This window comes from Oncorhynchus mykiss, chromosome 13 (genome assembly GCF_057628025.1).
Source record: "Oncorhynchus mykiss isolate SJ-2025 chromosome 13, ASM5762802v1, whole genome shotgun sequence".
Taxonomy (NCBI): Eukaryota; Metazoa; Chordata; class Actinopteri; order Salmoniformes; family Salmonidae; genus Oncorhynchus; species Oncorhynchus mykiss.
In genome coordinates this window covers 3,957,501-3,984,528 of record NC_143034.1, presented here as the reverse complement: position 1 = coordinate 3,984,528, position 27,028 = coordinate 3,957,501, and the positions used below count along the sequence as shown (strand labels likewise).

Below are 27,028 nucleotides of genomic sequence, written 5' to 3'. Positions count from 1 at the left end.
ACACCTCTATGACCTGTCTATGACACCTCTATGACCTGTCTATGAAGTGTAATAACCATCCGTTATAAGGGCTGGAGAACACCAGTCTGTCTGTGAACGGTCTATAACACCTCTATGACCTGTCTATAACACCTCTATGGTCTGTCTATGATAAGGGCTGGAGAACACCAGTCTGTCTGTAACCTGTCTATAACACCTCTATGGTCTGTCTATGATAAGGGCTGGAGAACACCAGTCTGTCTATAACCTGTCTATAACACCTCTATGGTCTGTCTATGATAAGGGCTGGAGAACACCAGTCTGTCTGTGGCAGTAGAACACTCTGTTAGCTCCCTACTGACACTCTGAAACCAACCATTGTTTGTAAACAGAGGTTCTTCACGAGTCTATACATCGATTGGCTTAATATGTTTAGTTTTGAGTGTTGATTGTTTGTGCATTTCGTCCTGTGACCACAAGGGGGACGAGCTAAATTACAGACTGCAGCATTAAGAGCAGTCTATACCATCCCAAACTGGTGATCAACCGTACGTCTCCTAGTCTGACGCGTGATTGGTCTGAGTACGTCTCCCAGTCTGACGTGTGATTGGTCAGCGTACGTCTCCCAGTCTGACGTGTGATTGGTCTGAGTACGTCTCCCAGTCTGACGTGTGATTGGTCAGCGTACGTCTCCTATTCTGACGTGTGATTGGTCAGCGTACGTCTCCTATTCTGACGTGTGATTGGTCAGCGTACGTCTCCTAGTCTGACGCGTGATTGGTCAGCGTACGTCTCCTATTCAGACGTGTGATTGGTCAGCGTACGTCTCCCAGTCTGACGTGTGATTGGTCTGAGTACGTCTCCCAGTCTGACGTGTGATTGGTCTGAGTACGTCTCCCAGTCTGACGTGTGATTGGTCAGCGTACGTCTCCCAGTCTGACGTGTGATTGGTCAGCGTACGTCTCCTAGTCTGACGTGTGATTGGTCTGAGTACGTCTCCTAGTCTGACGTGTGATTGGTCTGAGTACGTCTCCCAGTCTGACGTGTGATTGGTCAGCGTACGTCTCCCAGTCTGACGTGTGATTGGTCTGAGTACGTCTCCCAGTCTGACGTGTGATTGGTCAGCGTACGTCTCCCAGTCTGACGTATGATTGGTCAGCGTACGTCTCCCAGTCTGACGTGTGATTGGTCAGTTGTTGTCAGCCAGTTCATTCACAAACTGACTCATCGTTTAAAGAGCGATGCTGAAATAGAATAATAACAACAAATCGGAATCACAACAACAACAACAACAACAACAACATATTAACCACATTAATCAGGAACGCCGGTTTAACGACACCGGGGAGAAGAAACAACAAGACGTGACAGAGGAGACGAGGTATCTATTCTGGAGAGCAGTGGAAGGAAGGAGGGGCGGGGTTTTGGTACCCTAGATTATTTAGGGCATCGCCATAGCAACAGAGCGAGGGTTCTGCGACAGGCGGTCGATTCTAACTCAGGGGTCTCCCGCATATCAAAAGAAAGTAGTGCACTATATTGGAAATAGGGTGCCATTTCTGAATCTGGAGGTGCGGAGGGTGGGGGTTTGGGGGGGGGGGGCTCAGAACACTACAGGATAGTGTGCTCCTACAGCAGAGCACATACATGTTACATACATGTTACCATGTTACCTAGGCCTATGTGTTTTAATGTTACATCCGTCTTACAATACTGTCTGTGTAAACACAGAAGTCCGAGGTCGGGGGGGTCACTGTGTCAGGGTCAGGAGGTCACCGTGGTCACTGTGCTATAAAACACAGCAGTGTGAGGTCGGGGGGGTCACTGTGTCAGGGTCAGGAGGTCACTGTGGTCACTGTGCTATAAAACACAGCAGTGTGAGGTCGGGGGGGTCACTGTGTCAGGGTCAGGAGGTCACCGTGGTCACTGTGCTATAAAACACAGCAGTGTGAGGTCGGGGGGGTCACTGTGTCAGGGTCAGGAGGTCACTGTGGTCACTGTGCTATAAAACACAGCAGTGTGAGGTCGGGGGGGTCACTGTGTCAGGGTCAGGAGGTCACCGTGGTCACTGTGCTATAAAACACAGCAGTGTGAGGTCGGGGGGGTCACTGTCAGGGTCAGGAGGTCACCGTGGTCACTGTGCTATAAAACACAGCAGTGTGAGGTCGGGGGGGTCACTGTCAGGGTCAGGAGGTCACCATGGTCACTGTGCTATAAAACACAGCAGTGTGAGGTCGGGGGGGTCACTGTGTAAGGGTCAGGAGGTCACTGTGTCAGGGTCAGGAGGTCACCGTGGTCACTGTGCTATAAAACACAGCAGTGTGAGGTCGGGGGGTCACTGTGTCAGGGTCAGGAGGTCACCGTGGGCTTTCTGCTGCTGTCAGATCAGTGGTTGGGAAGGGCTTTCCGCTGCTGTCATATCAGTGGTTGGAAAGGGCTTTCTGCTGCTGTCAGATCAGTGGTTGGGAAGGGCTTTCTGCTGCTGTCAGATCAGTGGTTGGGAAGGGCTTTCTGCTGCTGTCAGATCAGTGGTTGGGAAGGGCTTTCTGCTGCTGTCAGATCAGTGGTTGGGAAGGGCTTTCTGCTGCTGTCAGATCAGTGGTTGGGAAGGGCTTTCTGCTGCTGTCAGATCAGTGGTTGGGAAGGGCTTTCCGCTGCTGTCAGATCAGTGGTTGGGAAGGGCTTTCCACTGCTGTCAGATCAGTGGTTGGGAAGGGCTTTCTCCTGCTGTCAAGGCAGTGGTTGGGAAGGGCTTTCTGCTGCTGTCAGGGCAGCGGTTGGGAAGGGCTTTCTCCTGCTGTCAGATCAGTGGTTGGGAAGGGCTTTCTGCTGCTGTCAGATCAGTGGTTGGGAAGGGCTTTCTGCTGCTGTCAGATCAGTGGTTGGGAAGGGCTTTCTGCTGCTGTCAGATCAGTGGTTGGGAAGGGCTTTCTGCTGCTGTCAGATCAGTGGTTGGGAAGGGCTTTCCGCTGCTGTCAGATCAGTGGTTGGGAAGGGCTTTCCACTGCTGTCAGATCAGTGGTTGGGAAGGGCTTTCTCCTGCTGTCAAGGCAGTGGTTGGGAAGGGCTTTCTGCTGCTGTCAGGGCAGCGGTTGGGAAGGGCTTTCTGCTGCTGTCAGATCAGTGGTTGGGAAGGGCTTTCTGCTGCTGTCAGATCAGTGGTTGGGAAGGGCTTTCTGCTGCTGTCAGATCAGTGGTTGGGAAGAGCTTTCTGCTGCTGTCAGATCAGTGGTTGGGAAGGGCTTTCTGCTGCTGTCAGATCAGTGGTTGTGAAGGGCTTTCTGCTGCTGTCAGATCAGTGGTTGGGAAGGGCTTTTTGGTGCTGTCAGATCAGTGGTTGGGAAGGGCTTTCCACTGCTGTCAGATCAGTGGTTGGGAAGGGCTTTCCGCTGCTGTCATATCAGTGGTTGGAAAGGGCTTTCTGCTGCTGTCAGATCAGTGGTTGGGAAGGGCTTTCTGCTGCTGTCAAATCAGTGGTTGGGAAGGGCTTTCTGCTGCTGTCAGATCAGTGGTTGGGAAGGGCTTTCTGCTGCTGTCAGATCAGTGGTTGGGAAGGGCTTTCTGCTGCTGTCAGATCAGTGGTTGGGAAGGGCTTTCCGCTGCTGTCAGATCAGCGGTTGGGAAGGGCTTTCTGCTGCTGTCAGATCAGTGGTTGGGAAGGGCTTTCTGCTGCTGTCAGATCAGTGGTTGGGAAGGGCTTTCTGCTGCTGTCAGATCAGTGGTTGGGAAGGGCTTTCTGCTGCTGTCAGATCAGTGGTTGGGAAGGGCTTTCCGCTGCTGTCAGGGCAGCGGTTGGGAAGGGCTTTCTGCTGCTGTCAGATCAGTGGTTGGGAAGGGCTTTCTGCTGCTGTCAGATCAGTGGTTGGGAAGGGCTTTCTGCTGCTGTCAGATCAGTGGTTGGGAAGGGCTTTCTGCTGCTGTCAGATCAGTGGTTGGGAGGGCTTTCCACTGCTGTCAGATCAGTGGTTGGGAAGGGCTTTCTGCTGCTGTCAGATCAGTGGTTGGGAAGGGCTTTCTGCTGCTGTCAGATCAGTGGTTGGGAAGGGCTTTCCGCTGCTGTCAGATCAGCGGTTGGGAAGGGCTTTCTGCTGCTGTCAGATCAGTGGTTGGGAAGGGCTTTCTGCTGCTGTCAGATCAGTGGTTGGGAAGGGCTTTCTGCTGCTGTCAGATCAGTGGTTGTGAAGGGCTTTCTGCTGCTGTCAGATCAGTGGTTGTGAAGGGCTTTCTGCTGCTGTCAGATCAGTGGTTGGGAAGGGCTTTCCGCTGCTGTCAGATCAGCGGTTGGGAAGGGCTTTCTGCTGCTGTCAGATCAGTGGTTGGGAAGGGCTTTCCACTGCTGTCAGAATAAAGGACATCAGAGGGGCGAAGGGCAGGAGAGGTCATGTCCTGGAATACGACAGGGTGAATGAAGGGCAGGAGAGGTCATGGGCAGGAGAGGTCATGTCCTGGAATACGACAGGGTGAATGAAGGGCAGGAGAGGTCATGTCCTGGAATACGACAGGGTGAATGAAGGGCAGGAGAGGTCAGGTCCTGGAATACGACAACATAATAATATACAGAAGTATAATAGTATTGATGACATTCCTCTCAGTTCCTCTGAGAATAACCAAAGACACTATTGAAGTGAGCAAACATATTGAGACATTATAACATCCACACTGTCTGTTTCTAAATCATCAGAGGGGCCTTCTAGACCCAGGTCACCTAACTAACCCAGTGGTTCCTGGTCCTGGGGACCCAGAGGGGTCAACATGTCTGACCTAACCCAGGTCACCTAACTAACCCAGTGGTTCCTGGTCCTGGGGACCCAGAGGGGTCAACATGTCTGACCTAACCCAGGTCACCTAACTAACCCAGTGGTTCCTGGTCCTGGGGACCCAGAGGGGTCAACATGTCTGACCTAACCCAGGTCACCTAACTAACCCAGTGGTTCCTGGTCCTGGGGACCCAGAGGGGTCAACATGTCTGACCTAACCCAGGTCACCTAACTAACCCGGTGGTTCCTGGTCCTGGGGACCCAGAGGGGTCAACATGTCTGACCTAACCCAGGTCACCTAACTAACCCAGTGGTTCCTGGTCCTGGGGACCCAGAGGGGTCAACATGTCTGACCTAACCCAGGTCACCTAACTAACCCAGTGGTTCCTGGTCCTGGGGACCCAGAGGGGTCAACATGTCTGACCTAACCCAGGTCACCTAACTAACCCAGTGGTTGAATATGTGGACAACTACAAATATCTAGGTGTCTGGTTAGACTGTAAACTCTCCTTCCAGACTCAACATTAAACATCTCCAATCCAAAATTAAATCTAGAATCGGCTTACTATTTCGTAACAAACATGCTTCACTCACGCTGCCAAACATACCCTCGTTAAACTGACCATCCTACCGATCCTCGACTTCGGAGATGTCATTTACAAAATAGCCTCCAACACTCTACTCAGAAAATTGTATGCAGTCTATCACAGTGCCATCCGTTTTGTCACCAAAGCCCCATATACCACCCACCACTGCGACCTGTATGCTCTCGTTGGCTGGCCCTCGCTTCATACTCGTCGCCAAACCCACTGGCTCCAGGTCATCTATAAGTCTTTGCTAAGTAAAGCCCCGCCTTATCTCGGCTCACTGGTCACCATAGCAACACCCACCCGTAGCATTTGTTATATTGTATTATTGACTGTACGTTTGTTTACGTGTGACTCTGTGTTGTTGTTTTTGTCACACTGCTTTGCTTTATCTTGGCCAGGTCGCAGTTGTAAATGAGAACTTGTTCTCAACTGGCCTCCCTGGTTAAACTATCATTATGACATCATGGCCTCCCTGGTTAAACTATCATTATGACATCATGGCCTACCTGGTTAAATAAAGATGAAATCAAATAAAAGATAAAAGGAAATGACTGAACAAATGAACAACGAAACAGCACAGCAAGTAAGTGAAAGAAATAGGTTTTGATCACATTTACTAGTAATAGGGACATACGTCAATGCCAACAGTGTGGGGTGTGTTTGTGTGTGTGTGTGTGTGTGTGTGTGTAACCTTTATTTAACTAGGAAAATATTGGCCAAAAATGTCATATCGGTGCATCACTAATAATAATACTAGTAACAATAATACTATTAAAAAGTAATATAGTAATAATAATTATAATAATAATACTATTAAATTAGTAATAATAGTAACGATAATATAGAAATTATAACTGCAGTAATAATAATACTATTAAAAAGAGTAATAATAGTAACAGTAATACTAGTTCTAATAAGTATAATAATAATACTATTAAAAAGAGTAATAATAGTAACAGTAATACTAGTTCTAATAAGTATAATAATAATACTATTAGAAATAGTAATAATAGTAGCGGTAATAATAGTAATAATAACTATAATAATAATACTATTGGAAATAGTAATAATAGTAGCGGTAATAATAGTAATAATTATAATATTAGTAATAACAGCAACAGTAATAAGATTAATAGCAATAATAATAATAATATCAATACTACTATTAATAATGATAGTAATAACAACAGTAAAAATAATAATACCACTATTAATAATAGTATAAATAATAACAGCAATAATAATAATAATACTATTAATAATGATAGTAATAATAATAATACTATTAATAATGATAGTAATAATAATAATACTATTAATAATGATAGTATAAATAATAACACTAATAATAATAGCAATAATAACAACAGTAAAAATAATACTATTAATAATGATAGTAATAATAATAGCAATAATAATAATAGTAATAGCAATAGTAAAAACGAATAATAGTACAAATAATAACAGTAATAGTAATAAGAATAATAATAGTAACAATAGTATAATAATAATAATTATGGTAGTAGTAATAATGGCTGTAGTAGGATAATACCTGCACTAGTCTGGAATGTAATTATAATAATAGTAATAATAATAACAATAATAGTAATAATGGCTGTAGTAGGATAATACCTGCACTAGTCTGGAATGTAATTATAATAATAATAATAATAACAATAATAATAACAACAATTGTTGTAATAATAATAACAATAATAGTAATAATGGCTGTAGTAGGATAATACCTGCACTAGACTGGAATGTATTAGTAGTACAATCAGGAGAAACACCTTCACCATCTGTCATTTCTAGACTACTCTACCACGCACACTACACTACACTACACTGGAGGGTTACATAACTAACTTTACATCCTGTCTGTCCAGGACACATAAACCAGTGACCAACATCCAGTGATCTACATCCTGTCTGTCCAGGACACATCAACCAGTGATCTACATCCAGTCTGTCCAGGACACATAAACCAGTAATCTACATCCTGTCTGTCCAGGACACATAAACCAGTGATCTACATCCTGTCTGTCCAGGACACATAAACCAGTGATCTACATCCTGTCTGTCCAGGACACATAAACCAGTGATCTACATCCTGTCTGTCCAGGACACATCAACCAGTGATCTACATCCAGTCTGTCCAGGACACATAAACCAGTGATCTACATCCTGTCTGTCCAGGACACATAAACCAGTGACCTACATCCTGTCTGTCCAGGACACATAAACCAGTGATCTACATCCTGTCTGTCCAGGACACATAAACCAGTGATCTACATCCTGTCTGTCCAGGACACATAAACCAGTGATCTACATCCAGTCTGTCCAGGACACATCAACCAGTGATCTACATCCAGTCTGTCCAGGACACATAAACTAGTCATTTACATCCTGTCTGTCTAGGACACATAAACCAGTGATCTCCCCATGTTTCTATGGTTCTATTCTCATCTCCGTGTTGTTGTTTTTGTCGTACTGCAAGCTTTATCTTGGCCATGTCGCAGTTGTAAATGAGAACTTGTTCTCAACTGTTCTCAACTTGTTCTCAACTGGCCTACCTGGTTAAATAAAAGTGAAATGTAAAAAATATCTCTCCACGTTGCTATTCTCATCTCTCCATGTTGCTATGGTTCTATTCTCATCTCTCCACGTTGCTATGGTTCTATTCTCATCTCTCCATGTTGCTATGGTTCTATTGTCACCTCTCCACATTGCTATGGTTCTATTCTCATCTCTCCACGTTGCTATGGTTCTATTCTCATCTCTCCACGTTGCTATGGTTCTATTCTCATCTCTCCATGTTGCTATGGTTCTATTCTCATCTCTCCACGTTGCTATGGTTCTATTCTCATCTCTCCATGTTGCTATGGTTCTATTGTCACCTCTCCACATTGCTATGGTTCTATTCTCATCTCTCCACGTTGCTATGGTTCTATTCTCATCTCTCCACGTTGCTATGGTTCTATTCTCATCTCTCCACGTTGCTATGGTTCTATTCTCATCTCTCCATGTTGCTATGGTTCTATTCTCATCTCTCCATCCCTCCTTTCTTGACATCACTTCTTCACAAGTCCACTCCTTCCTTCAACGTCCTGTGATGTCATCACCCCTCGCCCCCGGTCTCCGTGTGTCATCTGGATGTCTTCATCTGATTGGCTGCTGGCGTGTAGAGGTACCGGTAGATGGCGTAGTAATGGACGCCTGCTCCCATGGCAACAAACAGGTGCCAGATGGCATGGGCGAATGGGACGAGGCCATCACTCTTGAAGAACACCATGCCCAGACAGTAACAGGCACCGCCCACTAACAACTCCCACAGCCCCTCGCGGTCTGGCTACAGGGGGACAACAAGGGTGAAAGTTAATCCACTGATCCACCACACTCTTTCCCTACCTTGAGCCATTACCATTCAATTACCATACAACCATTCTCTTTGTTTCTGTGCCTTGTGTTGTGTTGTTTTGACTTGAGCCATTCAATTACCATACAACCATTCTCTTTGTTTCTGTTTAGCCTTGTGTTGTGTTGTTTTGACTTGAGCCATTCAATTACCATACAACCATTCTCTTTGTTTCTGTGCCTTGTGTTGTGTTGTTTTGACTTGAGCCATTCAATTACCATACAACCATTCTCTTTGTTTCTGTTTAGCCTTGTGTTGTGTTGTTTTGATTACTGTTTTTTTTAGTTTCATTTCTACAATTGTAAAGAGACTTCGGGGTCCTTAAAAAGTTATTTAAAAGCCCCATGCGTTATTATGATTATAACATACTGGTTCTGTCCCAGTAAGCAGTCTACGGGGACAAGAGAAAGTCCCATGCGTTATTATGATTATAACATACTGGTTCTGTCCCAGTAAGCAGTCTACGGACAAGAGAAAGTCCCATGTGTTATTATGATTATAACATACTGGTTCTGTCCCAGTAAGCAGTCTACGGGGACAAGAGAAAGTCCCATGTGTTATTATGATTATAACATAATGGTTCTGTCCCAGTAAGCAGTCTACGGACAAGAGAAAGCATTCCGTGCTTTGGTTTCCTTTACCTGGCCACCTTTACCTGGCTAGATTTACCTGGCCCCCTTTACCTGGCCACATTTACCTGGCCACATTTACCTGGCCCCCTTTACCTGGCCACCTTTACCTGGCCACCTTTACCTGGCTACCTTTACCTGGCCCCCTTTACCTGGCCCCCTTTACCTGGCTACATTTACCTGGCCACCTTTACCTGGCCACCTTTACCTGGCTACATTTACCTGGCCACCTTTACCTGGCCACCTTTACCTGGCTAGATTTACCTGGCTACCTTTACCTGGCCACCTTTACCTGGCCACCTTTACCTGGTCCCCTTTACCTGGCCACCTTTACCTGGCTACCTTTACCTGGCTACCTTTACCTGGCCACCTTTACCTGGCCACCTTTACCTGGCTAGATTTACCTGGCCACCTTTACCTGGCCACCTTTACCTGGCCACCTTTACCTGGCCACCTTTACCTGGCCACCTTTACCTGGCTAACTTTACCTGGCCACCTTTACCTGGCTAGATTAACCTGGCCCACTTTACCTGGCCACCTTTACCTGGCCACCTTTACCTGGCTAACTTTACCTGGCTAACTTTACCTGGCTAACTTTACCTGGCTAACTTTACCTGGCCACCTTTACCTGGCCCCCTTTACCTGGCCCCCTTTACCTGGCCCCCTTTACCTGGCCACCTTTACCTGGCCACCTTTACCTGGCCCCCTTTACCTGGCCACCTTTACCTGGCTAGATTTACCTGGCCCCCTTTACCTGGCCCCCTTTACCTGGCTAGATTTACCTGGCCCCCTTTACCTGGCTAGATTAACCTGGCCACCTTTACCTGGCTAGATTAACCTGGCCCCCTTTACCTGGCCACCTTTACCTGGCCCCCTTTACCTGGCTAGATTAACCTGGCCCCCTTTACCTGGCTAGATTAACCTGGCCCCCTTTACCTGGCTAGATTAACCTGGCCCCCTTTACCTGGCTAGATTAACCTGCCCCCCTTTACCTGGCTAGATTAACCTGACCCCTTTACCTGGCTAGATTAACCTGGCCCCCTTTACCTGGCTAGATTAACCTGGCCCCCTTTACCTGGCCACCTTTACCTGGCCACCTTTACCTGGCCCCCTTTACCTGGCCCCCTTTACCTGGCTAGATTAACCTGGCCACCTTTACCTGGCCACCTTTACCTGGCCCCCTTTACCTGGCCACCTTTACCTGGCCACCTTTACCTGGCCCCCTTTACCTGGCTAGATTAACCTGGCCACCTATACCTGGCCCCCTTTACCTGGCCCCCTTTACCTGGCCCCCTTTACCTGGCTAGATTTACCTGGCCCCCTTTACCTGGCCCCCTTTACCTGGCCCCCTTTACCTGGCCACCTTTACCTGGCCCCCTTTACCTGGCCCCCTTTACCTGGCTAGATTTACCTGGCCCCCTTTACCTGGCCACCTTTACCTGGCCACCTTTACCTGGCCCCCTTTACCTGGCCCCCTTTACCTGGCCACCTTTACCTGGCTAGATTTACCTGGTCCCCTTTACCTGGCTAGATTAACCTGGCCACCTTTACCTGGCCACCTTTACCTGGCTAGATTTACCTGGTCCCCTTTACCTGGCTAGATTAACCTGGCCACCTTTACCTGGCCCCCTTTACCTGGCCCCCTTTACCTGGCCCCCTTTACCTGGCCCCCTTTATCTGGCTAGATTTACCTGGTCCCCTTTACCTGGCTAGATTTACCTGGCCCCCTTTACCTGGCCACCTTTACCTGGCCACCTTTACCTGGCCCCCTTTACCTGGCTAGATTTACCTGGTCCCCTTTACCTGGCCACCTTTACCTGGCCCCCTTTACCTGGCTAGATTAACCTGGCCCCCTTTACCTGGCTAGATTTACCTGGCCACCTTTACCTGGCCACCTTTACCTGGCCCCCTTTACCTGGCCCCCTTTACCTGGCCACCTTTACCTGGCCACCTTTACCTGGTCCCCTTTACCTGGCTAGATTTACCTGGCCACCTTTACCTGGCCCCCTTTACCTGGCTAGATTTACCTGGCCACCTTTACCTGGCCCCCTTTACCTGGCTAGATTTACCTGGCCACCTTTACCTGGCCCCCTTTACCTGGCTAGATTAACCTGGCCACCTTTACCTGGCCCCCTTTACCTGGCTAGATTTACCTGGCCACCTTTACCTGGCCCCCTTTACCTGGCCACCTTTACCTGGCTAGATTAACCTGGCCCCCTTTACCTGGTCACCTTTACCTGACCACCTTTACCTGAATAGATTTACCTGGCCACCTTTACCTGGCCACCTTTACCTGGCCACCTTTACCTGGCCCCCTTTACCTGGCCCCCTTTACCTGGCCACCTTTACCTGGCCACCTTTACCTGGCTAGATTAACCTGCCCCCCTTTACCTGGCCACCTTTACCTGGCCCCCTTCACCTGGCCACCTTTACCTGGCCACCTTTACCTGGCCCCCTTTACCTGGCCACCTTTACCTGGCTAGATTAACCTGGCCACCTTTACCTGGCTAGATTAACCTGGCCCCCTTTACCTGGCCACCTTTACCTGACCACCTTTACCTGGCTAGATTTACCTGGCCACCTTTACCTGGCCCCCTTTACCTGGCTAGATTTACCTGGCCACCTTTACCTGGCCCCCTTTACCTGGCTAGATTAACCTGGCCACCTTTACCTGGCCCCCTTTACCTGACTAGATTTACCTGGCCACCTTTACCTGGCCCCCTTTACCTGACCACCTTTACCTGGATAGATTAACCTGGCCCCCTTTACCTGGCCACCTTTACCTGACCACCTTTACCTGAATATATTTACCTGGCCACCTTTACCTGGCCACCTTTACCTGGCCACCTTTACCTGGCCCCCTTTACCTGGCCACCTTTACCTGGCCACCTTTACCTGGCTAGATTAACCTGCCCCCCTTTACCTGGCCACCTTTACCTGGCTAGATTAACCTGCCCCCCTTTACCTGGCCACCTTTACCTGGCCCCCTTTACCTGCCCACCTTCACCTGGCCCCCTTTACCTGGCCCCCTTTACCTGCCCACCTTTACCTGGCCCCCTTTACCTGGCCACCTTTACCTGGCCACCTTTACCTGGCCCCCTTTACCTGCCCACCTTTACCTGGCCCCCTTTACCTGGCCACCTTTACCTGGCCCCCTTTACCTGGCCACCTTTACCTGGCCCCCTTTACCTGGCTAGATTTACCTGGCCACCTTTACCTGGCCACCTTCTTAAAATGCTAACTTTTTTTGTTGCATTTGTGCTCTAAAAACCAATGCAAGTCAATATCCCCGATTTGAGCATTTTTAGAGTTTGATGTCTAAAAGTGTCTCACCATTGACAGGATGACCAAGGCTGGGAACACTCCCATCACTGTATAACAGATCAGTTCCATCAACTTATACCTGGAGAGATAGAGACAGAGAGAGACAGAGAGAGAGACAGAGAGAGAGAGAGAGAGAGAGAGAGAGAGAGACAGAGACAGAGAGAGACACAGAGAGACACAGAGAGAGACAGAGAGAGAGACAGAGAGAGAGAGAGAAAGAGCGAGAGAGAAAGAGAGAAGGAGGAGGTTAGATATAGGTCAGGAACATAGTTAGGGTTTAGGGTCTCACAAGAGTCAGGGTTAAAAGGTCAGAGTGGAGTATTGTGACCTCTTACCTCTCGTGGGAGAAGACACACCCCTCCCCCCCACCACAAACACGTTACCTCTCGTGGAAGAAGACACCCCCCCCACATCACCCACAAACACGTTACCTCTCGTGGGGGAAGACACCCCCCCACATCACCCACAAACACGTTACCTCTCGTGGGAGAAGACACCCCCCCCAACACAAACATGTTACCTCTCGTAGAAGCCACCCCCCACCACAAACATGTTACCTCTCATTGAAGAAAACACCCCCCCCCCCCCCATAACCACGTTACCTCTCGTAGAAGCCCCCCCCCCCCCCCCCCACCACAAACACGTTACCTCTCGTGGTAGAAAACACCACCCCCCCCCCCACATAACCACGTTACCTCTCGTAGATGCCCCCCCCATAACCACCTCACCTCTCGTAGATGCCCCCCCCCACCATAACCACGTTACCTCTCGTAGATGCCTCCCCCCATACCCACCTCACCTCTCGTAGATGCCCCCCCCCACCATAACCACGTTACCTCTTGTAGATGCCTCCCCCCCATACCCACCTCACCTCTCGTAGAAGCCCCCCCCCCCTCCCCATAACCACCTCACCTCTCGTAGATGCCCCCCCCACCATAACCACGTTACCTTTCGTAGATGCCTCCCCCCCATACCCACCTCACCTCTCGTAGATGCCCCCCCCCCCACCATAACCACCTCACCTCTCGTAGATGCCCCCCCCACCATAACCACGTTACCTCTCGTAGATGCCTTCCCCCCATACCCACCTCACCTCTCGTAGAAGCCCCCCCCTCCCCATAACCACCTCACCTCTCGTAGAAGCCCCCCCTCCCCTCCCCATAACCACCTCACCTCTCGTAGAAGCCCCCCCCTCCCCATAACCACCTCACCTCTCGTAGAAGCCCCCCCTCCCCATAACCACCTCACCTCTCGTAGAAGCCCCCCCTCCCCATAACCACCTCACCTCTCGTAGAAGCCCCCCCTCCCCATACCCACCTCACCTCTCGTAGATGCCCCCCCCCACCATAACCACGTTACCTCTCCTCCCCCCCCCCCCCCCCCCTCCCCATAACCACCTCACCTCTCGTGGAAGAAGAAGACGTATGTGGTTCCAACAGAGGCCATCACCCAGACCAACCACCTCATGTGACAGGTCCAGGGTCCCAGCTCCCGCAGGTTCAACCTGGATAGTAATCATGGTACATGTTACATCACTTTAAAACAGACGACACACACAACAAGGGCGTCATGGTACATATCACATCACTTTAAAACAGACGACACACACAACAAGGGCGTCATGGTACATATCACATCACTTTAAAACAGACGACACACACAACAAGGGCGTCATGGTACATATCACATCACTTTAAAACAGACTACACACACAACAAGGGCGTCGTGTTCACAAGTTCGGCAAACTGAGCTAGTGTAGTCCAGACTATGATGCTGTAGTCCAGACTATGATGCTGTAGTCCAGACTAGTGTAGTCCAGACTAGTGTAGTCCAGTATATGATGCTGTAGTCCATACTAGTGTAGTCCAGACTATGATGCTGTAGTCCAGACTATGATGCTGTAGTCCAGACTAGTGTAGTCCAGACTAGTGTAGTCCAGACTAGTGTAGTCCAGTATATGATGCTGTAGTCCAGACTAGTGTAGTCCAGTATATGATGCTGTAGTCCAGACTAGTGTAGTCCAGACTAGTGTAGTCCAGACTAGTGTAGTCCAGTACATGATGCTGTAGTCCAGACTAGTGTAGTCCAGTATATGATGCTGTAGTCCAGACTAGTGTAGTCCAGTATATGATGCTGTAGTCCAGACTAGTGTAGTCCAGTACATTATGATGTGGTCCAGACTAGTGTAGTCCAGACTAGTGTAGTCCAGAATAGTGTAGTCCAGAATAGTGTAGTCCAGTATATGATGCTGTAGTCCAGAATAGTGTAGTCCAGACTAGTGTAGTCCAGTATATGATGCTGTAGTCCAGACTAGTGTAGTCCAGTATATGATGCTGTAGTCCAGACTAGTGTAGTCCAGTATATGATGCTGTAGTCCAGACTAGTGTAGTCCAGTACATTATGATGTGGTCCAGACTAGTGTAGTCCAGAATAGTGTAGTCCAGAATAGTGTAGTCCAGACTAGTGTAGTCCAGTATATGATGCTGTAGTCCATACTAGTGTAGTCCAGTATATGATGCTGTAGTCCAGACTAGTGTAGTCCAGTATATGATGCTGTAGTCCAGACTAGTGTAGTCCAGTACATGATGCTGTAGTCCAGACTAGTGTAGTCCAGTATATGATGCTGTAGTCCAGACTAGTGTAGTCCAGTATATGATGCTGTAGTCCAGACTAGTGTAGTCCAGTATATGATGCTGTAGTCCATACTAGTGTAGTCCAGACTAGTGTAGTCCAGTATATGATGCTGTAGTCCAGACTAGTGTAGTCCAGTATATGATGCTGTAGTCCAGAATAGTGTAGTCCAGAATAGTGTAGTCCAGAATAGTGTAGTCCAGACTAGTGTAGTCCAGAATAGTGTAGTCCAGACTAGTGTAGTCCAGACTAGTGTAGTCCAGACTAGTGTAGTCCAGACTAGTGTAGTCCAGTATATGATGCTGTAGTCCATACTAGTGTAGTCCAGAATAGTGTAGTCCAGACTAGTGTAGTCCAGACTAGTGTAGTCCAGACTAGTGTAGTCCAGTATATGATGCTGTAGTCCATACTAGTGTAGTCCAGAATAGTGTAGTCCAGACTAGTGTAGTCCAGACTAGTGTAGTCCAGACTAGTGTAGTCCAGTATATGATGCTGTAGTCCATACTAGTGTAGTCCAGAATAGTGTAGTCCAGAATAGTGTAGTCCAGACTAGTGTAGTCCAGTATATGATGCTGTAGTCCATACTAGTGTAGTCCAGAATAGTGTAGTCCAGAATAGTGTAGTCCATACTAGTGTAGTCCAGAATAGTGTAGTCCAGACTAGTGTAGTCCAGTATATGATGCTGTAGTCCATACTAGTGTAGTCCAGAATAGTGTAGTCCAGAATAGTGTAGTCCAGAATAGTGTAGTCCAGAATAGTGTAGTCCAGAATAGTGTAGTCCAGAATAGTGTAGTCCAGAATAGTGTAGTCCAGAATAGTGTAGTCCAGAATAGTGTAGTCCAGACTAGTGTAGTCCAGAATAGTGTAGTCCAGACTAGTGTAGTCCATACTAGTGTAGTCCAGTATATTATGCTGTAGTCCAGAATAGTGTAGTCCAGAATAGTGTAGTCCAGAATAGTGTAGTCCAGACTAGTGTAGTCCAGTATATTATGCTGTAGTCCAGAATAGTGTAGTCCAGAATAGTGTAGTCCAGACTAGTGTAGTCCAGACTAGTGTAGTCCAGACTAGTGTAGTCCAGACTAGTGTAGTCCAGTATATTATGCTGTAGTCCAGAATAGTGTAGTCCAGAATAGTGTAGTCCAGAATAGTGTAGTCCAGAATAGTGTAGTCCAGAATAGTGTAGTCCAGAATAGTGTAGTCCAGTACATTATGATGTGGTCCAGACTAGTGTAGTCCAGTACATTATGATGTGGTCCAGACTAGTGTAGTCCATACTAGTGTAGTCCAGTATATTATGATGTGGTCCAGACTAGTGTAGTCCATACTAGTGTAGTCCAGTACATTATGATGTGGTCCAGACTAGTGTAGTCCATACTAGTGTAGTCCAGTACATTATGATGTGGTCCAGACTAGTGTAGTCCATACTAGTGTAGTCCAGTATATGATGCTGTAGTCCAGAATAGTGTAGTCCAGTATATGATGCTGTAGTCCAGACTAGTGTAGTCCAGTACATGATGCTGTAGTCCAGACTAGTGTAGTCCAGTACATGATGCTGTAGTCCAGACTAGTGTAGTCCAGTACATGATGCTGTAGTCCAGACTAGTGTAGTCCAGTACATGATGCTGTAGTCCAGACTAGTGTAGTCCAGTACATGATGCTGTAGTCCAGACTAGTGTAGTCCAGTACATGATGCTGTAGTCCATACTAGTGTAGTCCAGTATATGATGCTGTAGTCCAGACTAGTGTAGTCCAGTATATGATGCTGTAGTCCAGACTAGTGTAGTCCAGACTAGTGTAGTCCAGAATAGTGTAGTCCAGACTAGTGTAGTCCAGTACATGATGCTGTAGTCCAGACTAGTGTAGTCCAGTATATGATGCTGTAGTCCAGACTAGTGTAGTCCAGTACATTATGATGTGGTCCAGACTAGTGTAGTCCAGACTAGTGTAGTCCAGAATAGTGTAGTCCAGACTAGTGTAGTCCAGTACATGATGCTGTAGTCCAGACTAGTGTAGTCCAGTATATGATGCTGTAGTCCATACTAGTGTAGTCCAGTATATGATGCTGTAGTCCATACTAGTGTAGTCCAGTATATGATGCTGTAGTCCATACTAGTGTAGTCCAGTATATGATGCTGTAGTCCATACTAGTGTAGTCCAGTATATGATGCTGTAGTCCATACTAGTGTAGTCCAGTATATGATGCTGTAGTCCATACTAGTGTAGTCCAGTATATGATGCTGTAGTCAGTTATTATAATGATAGATTATTATATATATACATGTAGCCTGGTGTCACAGATATTATAATGATAAATTACTATCCTTACAATAAATGACCAACAGTATGTGGACACCTGCTCGTCAAACATTTATTTTATGGATCCCCATTAGTTCCTGCCAAGGCAGCAGCTACTCTTCCTGGGGTTTATTATCGATCCCCTAGTTCCTGTCAAGGCAGCAGCTACTCTTCCTGGGGTTTATTATCGATCCCCTAGTTCCTGCCAAGGCAGCAGCTACTCTTCCTGGGGTTTATTATCGATCCCCTAGTTCCTGCCAAGGCAGCAGCTACTCTTCCTGGGGTTTATTATGGATCCCCATTAGTTCCTGTCAAGGCAGCAGCTACTCTTCCTGTGGTTTATTATGGATCCCCATTAGATCCTGTTGCCAAGGCAGCAGCTACTCTTCCTGGGGTTTATTATGGATCCCCATTAGTTCCTGCCAAGGCAGCAGCTACTCTTCCTGGGGTTTATTATCGATCCCCTAGTTCCTGTCAAGGCAGCAGCTACTCTTCCTGGGGTTTATTATCGATCCCCTAGTTCCTGCCAAGGCAGCAGCTACTCTTCCTGGGGTTTATTATCGATCCCCTAGTTCCTGCCAAGGCAGCAGCTACTCTTCCTGGGGTTTATTATGGATCCCCATTAGATCCTGTTGCCAAGACAGCAGCTACTCTTCCTGGGGTTTATTATGGATCCCCATTAGATCCTGTTGCCAAGGAAGCAGCTACTCTTCCTGTGGTTTATTATGGGTCCCCATTAGATCCTGTGCCAAGGCATCAGCTAATCTTCCTGGGGTTTATTATGGATCCCCATTAGTTCCTGTTGCCAAGGCAGCAGCTACTCTTCCTGGGGTTTATTATGTATCCCCATTAGATCCTGTTGCCAAGGCAGCAGCTACTCTTCCTGGGATTTAGTATGGATCCTACTCCACCACTACCACATATCTACAGTACTAAATCCATGTGTATGTGTGTGTATAGTGCGTATGCTATCGTGTGTGTGTGTGTGTATGCTATCGTGTGTGTGTGTGTGTGTGTGTGTGTGTGTGTGTGTGTGTGTGTATGCCAATGTTTGTGTTGCTTCACAGTCCCCGCTGTTCCATTCTACCTGCTTTATCTAATTCTACTGCTGGCATCAGTTACCTGATGTGGAATAGAGTTCCATGTAGTCATGTCTCTATGTAGTACTGTGGAATAGAGTTCCATGTAGTCATGTCTCTATGTAGTACTGTGGAATAGAGTTCCATGTAGTCATGGCTCTATTGTAGTACTGTGGAATAGAGTTCCATGTAGTCATGGCTCTATGTAGTACTGTGGAATAGAGTTCCATGTAGTCATGGCTCTATGTAGTACTGTGGAATAGAGTTCCATGTAGTCATGGCTCTATGTAGTACTGTGGAATAGAGTTCCATGTAGTCATGGCTCTATGTAGTACTGTGGAATAGAGTTCCATGTAGTCATGGCTCTATGTAGTACTGTGGAATAGAGTTCCATGTAGTCATGGCTCTATGTAGTACTGTGGAATAGAGTTCCATGTAGTCATGGCTCTATGTAGGACTGTGGAATAGAGTTCCATGTAGTCATGGCTCTATTGTAGTACTGTGGAATAGAGTTCCATGTAGTCATGGCTCTATGTAGGACTGTGGAATAGAGTTCCATGTAGTCATGGCTCTATTGTAGTACTGTGGAATAGAGTTCCATGTAGTCATGGCTCTATGTAGTACTGTGGAATAGAGTTCCATGTAGTCATGGCTCTATGTAGTACTGTGGAATAGAGTTCCATGTAGTCATGGCTCTATGTAGTACTGTGGAATAGAGTTCCATGTAGTCATGGCTCTATGTAGTACTGTGGAATAGAGTTCCATGTAGTCATGGCTCTATGTAGTACTGTGGAATAGAGTTCCATGTAGTCATGGCTCTATGTAGTACTGTGGAATAGAGTTCCATGTAGTCATGGCTCTATGTAGTACTGTGGAATAGAGTTCCATGTAGTCATGGCTCTATGTAGTACTGTGGAATAGAGTTCCATGTAGTCATGTCTCTATGTAGTACTGTGGAATAGAGTTCCATGTAGTCATGGCTCTATGTAGTACTGTGCGCCTCCCATAGTCTGTTCTGGACTTGGGGACTGTGAAAAGACCTCTGGTGGCATGTCTTGTGGTGTATGCATGGATGTCTAAGCTGTGTGCCAGTAGTTCAAACAGACGGTGCTTTAAACACCTCTCATAAATACAAGTAAATACAAGTAGTGATGAAGTCGATCTCTCCTCCACTTTGAGCCAGGAGAGATTGTCATGCATATTATTAATATTATCTCTCTGTGTACATCCAAGGGCCAGCCGTGCTGCCCTGTTCTGAGCCAATTGCAAATATCCTAAGTGCTTTTTTTGTGACTGAACAGTAGTCAAGGAGCGACAAAACTAGGGCCTGTAGGACCGGCCTTGTTGATAGTGTTGTTAAGAAGGTAGAAACTAGGACCTGTAGGACCGGCCTTGTTGATAGTGTTGTTAAGAAGGTAGAAACTAGGGCCTGTAGGACCTGTCTTGTTGATAGTGTTGTGAAGAAGGTCGAAACTAGGGCCTGTAGGACCTGCCTTGTTGATAGTGTTGTGAAGAAGGTCGAAACTAGGGCCTGTAGGACCTGTCTTGTTGATAGTGTTGTGAAGAAGGTAGAAACTAGGGCCTGTAGGACCTGTCTTGTTGATAGTGTTGTGAAGAAGGTCGAAACTAGGGCCTGTAGGACCTGCCTTGTTGATAGTGTTGTGAAGAAGGTCGAAACTAGGGCCTGTAGGACCTGCCTTGTTGATAGTGTTGTGAAGAAGGTCGAAACTAGGGCCTGTAGGACCTGTCTTGTTGATAGTGTTGTGAAGAAGGTCGAAACTAGGGCCTGTAGGACCTGTCTTGTTGATAGTGTTGTGAAGAAGGTCGAAACTAGGGCCTGTAGGACCTGCCTTGTTGATAGTGCTGTTAAGAAGCTAGAAACTAGGGCCTGTAGGACCTGCCTTGTTGATAGTGCTGTTTAAGAAGGTAGAAACTAGGGCCTGTAGGACCTGCCTTGTTGATAGTGTTGTTAAGAAGGTAGAAACTAGGGCCTGTAGGACCTGCCTTGTTGATAGTGCTGTTAAGAAGGTAGAAACTAGGGCCTGTAGGACCCGCCTTGTTGATAGTGTTGTTTAAGAAGGTAGAAACTAGGGCCTGTAGGACCTGCCTTGTTGATAGTGTTGTTTAAGAAGGTAGAAACTAGGGCCTGTAGGACCTGCCTTGTTGATAGTGTTGTGAAGAAGGTCGAAACTAGGGCCTGTAGGACCTGTCTTGTTGATAGTGTTGTGAAGAAGGTCGAAACTAGGGCCTGTAGGACCTGCCTTGTTGATAGTGTTGTGAAGAAGGTCGAAACTAGGGCCTGTAGGACCTGCCTTGTTGATAGTGTTGTTAAGAAGGTAGAAACTAGGGCCTGTAGGACCTGCCTTGTTGATAGTGCTGTTAAGAAGGTAGAAACTAGGGCCTGTAGGACCTGCCTTGTTGATAGTGCTGTTAAGAAGGTAGAAACTAGGGCCTGTAGGACCCGCCTTGTTGATAGTGCTGTTAAGAAGGTAGAAACTAGGGCCTGTAGGACCCGCCTTGTTGATAGTGCTGTTAAGAAGGTAGAAACTAGGGCCTGTAGGACCCGCCTTGTTGATAGTGCTGTTAAGAAGGTAGAAACTAGGGCCTGTAGGACCTGCCTTGTTGATAGTGCTGTTAAGAAGGTAGAAACTAGGGCCTGTAGGACCTACCTTGTTGATAGTGTTGTTAAGAAGGTAGAAACTAGGGCCTGTAGGACCTACCTTGTTGATAGTGCTGTTAAGAAGGTAGAAACTAGGACCTGTAGGACCTGTCTTGTTGATAGTGTTGTTTAAGAAGGTAGAAACTAGGACCTGTAGGACCTGTCTTGTTGATAGTGCTGTTAAGAAGGTAGAAACTAGGACCTGTAGGACCTGTCTTGTTGATAGTGTTGTTTAAGAAGGTAGAAACTAGGACCTGTAGGACCTGTCTTGTTGATAGTGTTGTTAAGAAGGTAGAAACTAGGGCCTGTAGGACCTGCCTTGTTGATAGTGCTGTTAAGAAGGTAGAAACTAGGGCCTGTAGGACCTGCCTTGTTGATAGTGTTGTTTAAGAAGGTAGAAACTAGGGCCTGTAGGACCTGCCTTGTTGATAGTGTTGTGAAGAAGGTAGAAACTAGGGCCTGTAGGACCCGCCTTGTTGATAGTGTTGTGAAGAAGGTCGAAACTAGGGCCTGTAGGACCTGTCTTGTTGATAGTGTTGTGAAGAAGGTCGAAACTAGGGCCTGTAGGACCTGTCTTGTTGATAGTGTTGTGAAGAAGGTCGAAACTAGGGCCTGTAGGACCTGCCTTGTTGATAGTGCTGTTAAGAAGCTAGAAACTAGGGCCTGTAGGACCTGCCTTGTTGATAGTGCTGTTTAAGAAGGTAGAAACTAGGGCCTGTAGGACCTGCCTTGTTGATAGTGTTGTTAAGAAGGTAGAAACTAGGGCCTGTAGGACCTGCCTTGTTGATAGTGCTGTTAAGAAGGTAGAAACTAGGGCCTGTAGGACCCGCCTTGTTGATAGTGTTGTTTAAGAAGGTAGAAACTAGGGCCTGTAGGACCTGCCTTGTTGATAGTGTTGTTTAAGAAGGTAGAAACTAGGGCCTGTAGGACCTGCCTTGTTGATAGTGTTGTGAAGAAGGTCGAAACTAGGGCCTGTAGGACCTGTCTTGTTGATAGTGTTGTGAAGAAGGTCGAAACTAGGGCCTGTAGGACCTGCCTTGTTGATAGTGTTGTGAAGAAGGTCGAAACTAGGGCCTGTAGGACCTGCCTTGTTGATAGTGTTGTTAAGAAGGTAGAAACTAGGGCCTGTAGGACCTGCCTTGTTGATAGTGTTGTTAAGAAGGTAGAAACTAGGGCCTGTAGAATCTGCCTTGTTGATAGTGCTGTTAAGAAGGTAGAAACTAGGGCCTGTAGGACCCGCCTTGTTGATAGTGCTGTTAAGAAGGTAGACACTAGGGCCTGTAGGACCCGCCTTGTTGATAGTGCTGTTAAGAAGGTAGAAACTAGGGCCTGTAGGACCTGCCTTGTTGATAGTGCTGTTAAGAAGGTAGAAACTAGGGCCTGTAGGACCCGCCTTGTTGATAGTGTTGTTTAAGAAGGTAGAAACTAGGGCCTGTAGGACCTGCCTTGTTGATAGTGTTGTTTAAGAAGGTAGAAACTAGGGCCTGTAGGACCTGCCTTGTTGATAGTGTTGTGAAGAAGGTCGAAACTAGGGCCTGTAGGACCTGTCTTGTTGATAGTGTTGTGAAGAAGGTCGAAACTAGGGCCTGTAGGACCTGCCTTGTTGATAGTGTTGTGAAGAAGGTCGAAACTAGGGCCTGTAGGACCTGTCTTGTTGATAGTGTTGTGAAGAAGGTCGAAACTAGGGCCTGTAGGACCTGCCTTGTTGATAGTGTTGTTAAGAAGGTAGAAACTAGGGCCTGTAGGACCTGCCTTGTTGATAGTGTTGTTAAGAAGGTAGAAACTAGGGCCTGTAGAATCTGCCTTGTTGATAGTGCTGTTAAGAAGGTAGAAACTAGGGCCTGTAGGACCCGCCTTGTTGATAGTGCTGTTAAGAAGGTAGAAACTAGGGCCTGTAGGACCTGCCTTGTTGATAGTGTTGTTAAGAAGGTAGAAACTAGGGCCTGTAGGACCTGCCTTGTTGATAGTGCTGTTAAGAAGGTAGAAACTAGGGCCTGTAGGACCTGCCTTGTTGATAGTGTTGTTAAGAAGGTAGAAACTAGGGCCTGTAGGACCTGCCTTGTTGATAGTGCTGTTAAGAAGGTAGAAACTAGGGCCTGTAGGACCTACCTTGTTGATAGTGCTGTTAAGAAGGTAGAAACTAGGACTTGTAGGACCTGCCTTGTTGATAGTGCTGTTAAGAAGGTAGAAACTAGGGCCTGTAGGACCTACCTTGTTGATAGTGCTGTTAAGAAGGTAGAAACTAGGACCTGTAGGACCTGTCTTGTTGATAGTGTTGTTTAAGAAGGTAGAAACGAGGACCTGTAGGACCTGTCTTGTTGATAGTGCTGTTAAGAAGGTAGAAACTAGGACCTGTAGGACCTGTCTTGTTGATAGTGCTGTTAAGAAGGTAGAAACTAGGACCTGTAGGACCTGTCTTGTTGATAGTGTTGTTAAGAAGGTAGAAACTAGGACCTGTAGGACCTGTCTTGTTGATAGTGTTGTTTAAGAAGGCAGAGCAGCGCTTTATTATAGACAGACAGTAGTCTAGTTATAGAGACAGTAGTGTAGTTATAGAGACAGTAGTGTAGTCTAGTTATAGAGACAGTAGTGTAGTTATAGAGACAGTAGTGTAGTTATAGAGACAGTAGTGTAGTTATAGAGACAGTAGTGTAGTCTATAGAGACAGTAGTGTAGTTATAGAGATAGTAGTGTAGTTATAGAGACAGTAGTGTAGTCTAGTGAGACAGTAGTGTAGTTATAGAGACAGTAGTGTAGTCTATAGAGACAGTAGTGTAGTATATAGAGACAGTAGTGTAGTTATAGAGACAGTAGTGTAGTTATAGAGACAGTAGTGTAGTATATAGAGACAGTAGTGTAGTTATAGAGACAGTAGTGTAGTTATAGAGACAGTAGTGTAGTTATAGAGACAGTAGTGTAGTTAGAGACAGTAGTGTAGTTATAGAGACAGTAGTGTAGTTATAGAGACAGTAGTGTAGTTATAGAGACAGTAGTGTAGTTATAGAGACAGTAGTGTAGTTATAGAGACAGTAGTGTAGTTATAGAGACAGTAGTGTAGTTATAGAGACAGTAGTGTAGTTATAGAGACAGTAGTGTAGTCTATAGAGACAGTAGTGTAGTCTATAGAGACAGTAGTGTAGTCTATAGAGACAGTAGTGTAGTTATAGAGACAGTAGTGTAGTTATAGAGACAGTAGTGTAGTCTAGTGAGACAGTAGTGTAGTCTATAGAGACAGTAGTGTAGTTATAGAGACAGTAGTGTAGTTATAGAGACAGTAGTGTAGTCTAGTGAGACAGTAGTGTAGTTATAGAGACAGTAGTGTAGTTATAGAGACAGTAGTGTAGTTATAGAGACAGTAGTGTAGTTATAGAGACAGTAGTGTAGTTATAGAGACAGTAGTGTAGTTATAGAGACAGTAGTGTAGTTATAGAGACAGTAGTGTAGTTATAGAGACAGTAGTGTAGTCTATAGAGACAGTAGTGTAGTTATAGAGACAGTAGTGTAGTATATAGAGACAGTAGTGTAGTTATAGAGACAGTAGTGTAGTTATAGAGACAGTAGTGTAGTTATAGAGACAGTAGTGTAGTTATAGAGACAGTAGTGTAGTTATAGAGACAGTAGTGTAGTCTATAGAGACAGTAGTCTAGTTATAGAGACAGTAGTCTAGTTATAGAGACAGTAGTGTAGTCTATAGAGACAGTAGTGTAGTCTATAGAGACAGTAGTGTAGTTATAGAGACAGTAGTGTAGTCTATAGAGACAGTATTGTAGTCTATAGAGACAGTAGTGTAGTTATAGAGACAGTAGTGTAGTCTAGTGAGACAATGAGGCTGCGGCAGCACCTCCGACTCACCAGGGGGCGTAGGAGGCTGCTATGAAGAAATAGATCACCATTCTGTCACACATGTGGAAACAGTGCTCCACAGACCTAGAGAGACACAGGACATGATTATACAACCTGCTGCCATTAACCATATACACTACCTATCCCTAACCTTATAGACAGGTGGGCAGGTAGCCTGATTATACATACTGCTGTCATTAACCATATACACTACCTATCCCTAACCTTATAGACAGGTGGGCAGGTAGCCTGATTATACATACTGCTGTCATTAACCATATACACTACCTATCCCTAACCTTATAGACAGGTGGGCAGGTAGCCTGATTATACATACTGCTGTCATTAACCATATACACTACCTATCCCTAACCTTATAGACAGGTGGGCAGGTAGCCTGATTATACATACTGCTGCCATTAACCATATACACTACCTATCCCTAACCTTATAGACAGGTGGGCAGGTAGCCTGATTATACATACTGCTGTCATTAACCATATACACTACCTATCCCTAACCTTATGGACAGGTGGGCAGGTAGCCTGATTATACATACTGCTGCCATTAACCATATACACTACCTATCCCTAACCTTATAGACAGGTGGGCAGGTAGCCTGATTATACATACTGCTGCCATTAACCATATACACTACCTATCCCTAACCTTATAGACAGGTGGGCAGGTAGCCTGATTATACATACTGCTGTCATTAACCATATACACTACCTATCCCTAACCTTATAGACAGATGGGCAGGTAGCCTGATTATACATACTGCTGTCATTAATCATATACACTACCTATCCCTAACCTTATAGACAGGTGGGCAGGTAGCCTGATTATACATACTGCTGTCATTAACCATATACACTACCTATCCCTAACCTTATAGACAGGTGGGCAGGTAGCCTGATTATACATACTGCTGCCATTAACCATATACACTACCTATCCCTAACCTTATAGACAGGTGGGCAGGTAGCCTGATTATACATACTGCTGCCATTAACCATATACACTACCTATCCCTAACCTTATAGACAGGTGGGCAGGTAGCCTGATTATACATACTGCTGTCATTAACCATATACACTACCTATCCCTAACCTTATGGACAGGTGGGCAGGTAGCCTGATTATACATACTGCTGCCATTAACCATATACACTACCTATCCCTAACCTTATAGACAGGTGGGCAGGTAGCCTGATTATACATACTGCTGCCCTCATATACACTACCTATCCCTAACCTTATAGACAGGTCGGCAGGTAGCCTGATTATACATACTGCTGTCATTAACCATATACACTACCTATCCCTAACCTTATAGACAGGTGGGCAGGTAGCCTGATTATACATACTGCTGTCATTAACCATATACACTACCTATCCCTAACCTTATAGACAGGTGGGCAGGTAGCCTGATTATACATACTGCTGTCATTAACCATATACACTACCTATCCCTAACCTTATAGACAGGTGGGCAGGTAGCCTGATTATACATACTGCTGTCATTAACCATATACACTACCTATCCCTAACCTTATAGACAGGTGGGCAGGTAGCCTGATTATACATACTGCTGTCATTAACCATATACACTACCTATCCCTAACCTTATAGACAGGTCGGCAGGTAGCCTGATTATACATACTGCTGTCATTAACCATATACACTACCTATCCCTAACCTTATAGACAGGTGGGCAGGTAGCCTGATTATACATACTGCTGTCATTAACCATATACACTACCTATCCCTAACCTTATAGACAGGTGGGCAGGTAGCCTGATTATACATACTGCTGCCCTCATAT

The 27,028-nt window shown here is 46.3% G+C and overlaps 2 protein-coding genes across 2 annotated transcripts in view; one reads left to right on the top strand and one right to left on the bottom strand.

Annotated features, from left to right (window-relative positions):
- Positions 1–1,670: 1,670 nt before the first annotated feature.
- Positions 1,671–4,959, top strand: LOC118947745 (uncharacterized). The gene is made up of 4 exons (XM_090194567.1): positions 1,671–1,907; positions 1,995–2,341; positions 3,064–4,362; positions 4,508–4,959. The coding sequence occupies exons 1-3, from the start codon at positions 1,671–1,673 to the stop codon at positions 4,325–4,327; spliced, it is 1,848 nt and encodes a 615-aa protein (XP_090050693.1). The 3' UTR covers positions 4,328–4,362; positions 4,508–4,959.
- Positions 4,960–7,805: 2,846 nt separating this feature from the next.
- LOC118947749 (monocyte to macrophage differentiation factor 2) overlaps positions 7,806–27,028 on the bottom strand; it is a 43,588-nt gene continuing 24,365 nt past the window's right edge. Inside the window, exons 4-7 of the mRNA XM_090194743.1 lie at positions 25,211–25,285; positions 14,097–14,198; positions 12,704–12,773; positions 7,806–8,675 (exon numbers count right to left, since the gene is read on the bottom strand). Coding sequence (XP_090050869.1) covers positions 8,472–8,675; positions 12,704–12,773; positions 14,097–14,198; positions 25,211–25,285 — 451 coding nt within the window. The 3' untranslated portion in view covers positions 7,806–8,471. The remainder of the gene's footprint in view (positions 8,676–12,703; positions 12,774–14,096; positions 14,199–25,210; positions 25,286–27,028) is intronic.